Below are 5,623 nucleotides of genomic sequence, written 5' to 3'. Positions count from 1 at the left end.
TGTGATCAAACATTAATATTCATTCATGTTATTCTATCAAAACAACAATTTGTAAATAGTGGAGTGATTATTTGTAGTTCTTCCGGATCCTTCTTACTTCTTAGGTGGCTTTATCATAAGGACCTCAGAGTCATTCAACCATTTGGATCTAAGCCTCAATCTCTTGACCCTTGTGGAATGAATTTTGCACTTTTGGCCCCAAAAGACGTGTAGTTTGTAACTCGAACGACTTTTTTTTTTGTGTTAATTTAGAAGTCATTCAGTATGTATCTATCAAACGTTGTTTTTTTAGGAGTTTTAAGAAAGTAGAGGGACAAAAGAGCAATCATCTGTGGTAGATATCCATCAAATGTGTAGTTTATTTTTGTGGTCCATTCAAACTTTTTTTTTTTTGGATTCGCCACTGACACATTATCCTTTAAATTGCTAGATTTCATTGTGAAAACAAAAAAAATGGTATGTTTTTATTAGTTGTAGAAATATTCTTTTAACGTTTTCACATGGTAAAGGATTCAAGTTTTCTGAGACGCATACAATTTGTTTTTCCTTATCTGGAGTTCAAGAAAATAGGAAAGGAAATCATTTGTTTTTTTAGGAGGAGATGAAAACAAAAATGAGAGACGGGTTTTGGTATATATTTTTTACATAGATTTTATGTCATCGATCTTATTTATAAGCACAAAACATTTATATAATTTAACATGTACAATGTTTTACATGTTAGACAAAACCTTCCATAAAAATTGAGCAATCATCATATATGTTAAGTTCACCCCCTTAAACTTTAAAAAAAGCATATACTAGGTTAAATATTTATTTTATATATAACTTTTATTACTCAGATTGTAATATAATATTCTTACTATATTTTAAATTTTGTCTAGATCTTTGCAGAACATATAGTTGACATATAGTATTATTGGTCTAATAATAGATTCAAATATCTAAAGTTTGGTAAATAATTTTTGGAATCACTAAGATTAAATGTTCTAATTACTATGATTACATTTCGGAAAATGCTAGATATCAAGAAAGAATTTTCTTGATGAATTCAAGAATGACATGGCAGAATAATCACCTTTAGATTTCAATCTTATTTATTAAAGTTTCATAAAAAAAAAAATACATAACACCCACCATCCCATGATTTCCGGCAAGGCTGGAATTTTATTGGCTAACATTAATTTCGGGACAATTTCTTGATAAAATATTTCTTGATGCTCTTAAATTTCATGCACCAACTCGTAGATACTAGTATTCCATCGACTTTCATTGTTCCTTGTGTGATATCTGCAAAACTTTTATATTGAATGTTCATTGAAATCAAGCCGTTTTTTAATCGAAAAGAGATATTTAATAGATAAAGAGTATATGAGATAACTCAACTTAGATAAAAAAAGATACGTGAAAAATTCAAAATAAAAAATAGTAGCTTAAACAAAGACATTACATCTACTATCTACAAATACAATTCTAGTAGCTAAAAACACTATTGATTCGCCCACAAGTGTGCAAGCATATCCTCATAATATAAAGGGTATCAACAATGATATTTGAACATCTATTTAATAACAACTTTGGTGACAATCATGTTTTTCTCTTTTCTTATTGGTCAAAAGCAATGGAGAGAGAAAAAGGAAGAGAGGATAAGAACAACATGTAAGTATGAGAGAGAAAGTTATCAAAAAGTTGTCACAAAATGGTTGTACAAATATCGTTTCTCAAAGAGTATATATCCACCAGGACTTATGAATCACCATGAAGTTTTATTTCGTGAGTGTTTATTTAGAATTTTTGGTTTTGGAAGTTGATTTTTGTTTTGATTTTGAAAATATGCAATTTAAATAAAGTGTCTTAGAATCAAGGAGTTCATCGTTACAATGAACAATTCCTAGCGTCCTCGCGAGCTTAACTCAGTTGGTAGGGATAACGCATAATACATGCAAGGTTCAGGGTTCGAACCCCGGACACCACAAAAAAAAGAACAATTCCTAGTTCCTAACATTTTCTATTGTAATGAATTGTTATTGCCTAAGTATGAGGTAACTCTTAAAATTATCATTTATCCTCTTGCAATAACATGGTGTGCCGTACCAACATAGCTCCAAATTCTCATGGTTTCTTGGTTAGTAAGACCCATTTTTACCATATTACTCATTATATCCCAAAAAACCTTTCGAATGAGAATACTTCAAACACTCTCTCACACTCTCTCTCAAACACTCCCTCTCTATTATTGGTCCACATCATCAACTTTTTAAAATCAATTACTTGATAACCGGTTGTGCTGGTTTACATTCACTCACAAATTTTGTTTTTCAAACTAAAAATAAAAGGAAAAGAAAATCTATCGCACATAACCTTCTTTCTTTGTGCCCACATCTGATTTCTCAGAATAGCCAAAATCAACCCTCTTGACCAAACACAACTACACATCTCAACAAGCCAAATCCATTATACTACTTCCTTACAAATTAAATATGGGTTTTTGGCTATTAAAAAAAATTAGGTTCTTTGATTTTCTGTAAATGATTACTTGTTTCTTTCTTTCTTTCTTAATGTTTATATCATCTGCAAAAATCCAACACCTATCCAGAATAAATTTGATTGAATTTGACATCTTCATCCCAAACCAAGTGTCAACCAACTTTTTAATTTTGACATCTTTCTTTGTACCAATTTTTTAAGATCATATGCCTTCATCACATCTACAGTGCAAAGGATTGAATCACTTGTTCTTTGCTTGCCACCATTTTTATGAGCTTGACGAAGAAAGATTTTCTTGCCTCAAATCTTGTAGTTTCCGATTGCTATTGCGGCTTTGAAAAAATTAAACACGGAGCATAGTAATGAAAAGTCAACAAAATAGTCATTTTTTTTACCAACTCAGTCGGTTGCCAATTGCAAGGCATTTTAATATCAATGACTTGGACCAATAGTGGAGTGAGTGTCCAAGGGCATCTGTCAGAGCGACTGTGCTTAGCAGCCCTATATATATATATATATATATATATATATATATATATATATATATATCACTGGCTCCTAGCACATGACGGACAAAGAAAACCACAACATACCATAAAAACTCGCCGAAGCAACTGGACGACTTAAGACACAAACAACTGGTTACAACGTACCCAAGCCAAGAAAGATATACATAAAACAAGAGCACAACAGAAGCAACATTTGCTGGCAGTAACTTTAATATCCCAAATAATCAACGAAAAATCAAAATTTTCCCCTATATGATTGCAACCAATTGTAAAAAGTAACTCAAACTAAGCAAGCTCTTTGAGTTATACACAACTAAGGGAATATAGCACCACCATTGAGGCGGTTGAAGTCCATTAAATAATCTTCTGACCAAGCTGTTATGTTTGTTATCAAAATGTCATCATTATCATCAAAGCTTCCAATGAGTCCAGTTTCAGAATAAGGGAGGTTTGAGTCCCCGACAACACCTGTAACATTCCTACTTTGTGGTTCATCAAATTGCATAATCATTTTGTTATGTGAACCCAAGTTTCTAAAATTTGAGGATGATCCAACTTCTTCGACAACAGGTAATTGACTCTCTAATAGTTCCATTTCCGGATAAAGGATTTTTGATTGATCAGCGAGAACCTGGGTATTGCTGCTCTCCGGATGATCGATCTGCAACATCACCATACTAGGGGAACCTGGATTTGTGATGTTTGTAGATGATCCAGTTTCTTCCGCAGAGTGTAACCCAGTCTCCAGTGACTTGCGCTGGGATGTACCAACAACAACATTCTTATTAAATGTTGGCTTTGCATGATTGTGCTCTCCTTCATATGTTACAATATAAGTGTTCTCTTGAGTTTTGCATTTTTCAACCTTTCTTCTTGCTGGACAATCAGACCAAGTGCTACATTTGTAATAGCTCCTGCAACATCATTTATTGATTTCTTTCAACATCATTTATGGACTAAATATACACCAATTTTTGATGTTTTCAAAATTGAAACACAAACGCAACCATGATTAAGATAAGATGTGTTGAATTTAATTACAATTATATGCACTAACAAGGATCTTAATGCTTACAATCACCTTTTAAAACACGACGGTGCCAGTGTTTGTTTCATGTAACAAAATTATTGTTTTTTATGTGAAAGAAAAGAGAAATATGTTAACGATAGAGTTTTGAATATGTGTAAACCTTGGATGTGGAGACCCTTTAATAGCTTTTTGTCCATATTTCCTCCACGCCCACGAGTCTTTTGAAAGCTCATCCTCCCTCATATAACACATCAATGCCATTTGGTTATTATGTTTTCTATAAGAAAAGAAAGGTAAAATGATTTTAGTCCACTAGAATTAAGTTACGTCAAATATTTCAATTATTTTGACACTAAAATTGATTTATAATTAACATATATGAAATAATAAAATAAATACTTTACCTTTTTCTCGATCTGCATAGTGCAACTGATGGATGGTTGTATGCACGTTCAAAATGAGCGGTTGTGATATCAATGCATGCAACAGGTTTGGGAACAGACGCTTGATTGTTGATGTTTTGTTGAATCTGTTGTTGCCCAGCGAGTATTGGAAAATTATATTTGGTGAGATATTGATTGGTTTCATGAACACTAGTCTTTGTCATGGCAGTGCTCGTAGCAGATATGATTGGGGTAGTGGTGGTCGGGGTGATAGCTGATGGATGGTTGTATGCACATTCAAAATGAGTGGGTGTGATATCAATGCATGCAACAGGTTTGGGAACAGACACTTGATTGTTGATGTTTTGTTGAATCTGTTGTTGTCCAGCAAGTATTCGAAAATTATAATTGGTGGGATATTGATTGGTTTCATGAACACTAGTGTTTGTCATGGAAGTGCTCGCAACAGATGTGATAGGGGTAGTGGTGGTCGGGGTGATTATAGTGGTTGTGGTGGCAGTGATAATGGGGGTAATGGTAGAGGGAGTGGTGGGAGTAGTGATGGTGGGAGTGTGGATAACATGAACACTGGTGTTAATGTTGGTGGTGTGGGTGGGGATGGTGGTGGTCAAGGGGGATGAGATAGTGTTGGTGGTGCTGGTGGTGGTGGGGGAAGATGTGGTGGTGGTATTGAATTTTGGCATACTAGTGGTAGCTGGGGTGGGGATGGGATTGAAATTGATCATCAATTTATCTAGATCTATGAAGTCATTTGGTTTAAGTGGGGCAAAAGAGACTGGACTATTTTCTTGGTTAAAAGTAAGATTATCAGAGCAAAATGGTGTGACACTTTGAGGGAATGTGATGTTATTGGTAGTGGTTTCGATTTGAGGTGGCGGTGGATTTATAATGGTGGTAGGAGTAGTAAAAGTGGTAGCGTTGCAGCTACGAACAATAGAAAAGAGATCTCGATCATCATTATCCATTGAAGAAGAAACAAATTGGAATTTAGATATGTCTAAAAAATAAATCACTACAGAGTTGCAATCACACTGTGTGTGTTTTGGATCAGTTGAAGATAAGAGTGTTCAACAATTTTATTTGTTCTTAATTGGAGTAAATGGGTAGAGAGTGCAAAGATCGAGTGAGATGGTGAAACTAGATGAAAAAAAATGGTATTGGCTTTTTGGATGAACAAAAAAATACTAAAACAT

The 5,623-nt window shown here is 33.8% G+C and overlaps 1 protein-coding gene across 1 annotated transcript; it reads right to left on the bottom strand.

Moving 5' to 3' along the window:
- Positions 1-3,134: 3,134 nt before the first annotated feature.
- LOC146944657 (uncharacterized) lies at positions 3,135-5,395 on the bottom strand. Its single transcript, XM_085743009.1, has 4 exons — positions 4,817-5,395; positions 4,431-4,588; positions 4,187-4,303; positions 3,135-3,910 (listed from the first exon to the last, which is right to left on the bottom strand). Exons 1-4 carry the CDS (start codon positions 5,393-5,395, stop codon positions 3,310-3,312), a joined length of 1,455 nt encoding a protein of 484 aa, XP_085599135.1. The 3' UTR covers positions 3,135-3,309.
- Positions 5,396-5,623: the final 228 nt, after the last annotated feature.

This window comes from Medicago sativa, chromosome 2, assembly GCF_051527215.1.
Source record: "Medicago sativa cultivar Bolivia chromosome 2, Bolivia_mono, whole genome shotgun sequence".
Taxonomy (NCBI): domain Eukaryota; kingdom Viridiplantae; phylum Streptophyta; class Magnoliopsida; order Fabales; family Fabaceae; genus Medicago; species Medicago sativa.
Note: the sequence above shows the minus strand (reverse complement) of the source record. Positions and strands in the feature narration are given on the sequence as shown.

Coding starts and splice junctions, on each gene's coding strand:
- LOC146944657 (XM_085743009.1), bottom strand. CDS start 5,395: ATGGATAATGATGATCGAGATCTCTTTTCTATTGTTCGTAGCTGCAAC. Junction 4,304..4,430: donor CTATGCAGATCGAGAAAAAG/GTAAAGTATTTA, acceptor CTTTTCTTATAG/AAAACATAATAACCAAATGG. Junction 3,911..4,186: donor AAAGGGTCTCCACATCCAAG/GTTTACACATAT, acceptor ATGATGTTGCAG/GAGCTATTACAAATGTAGCA.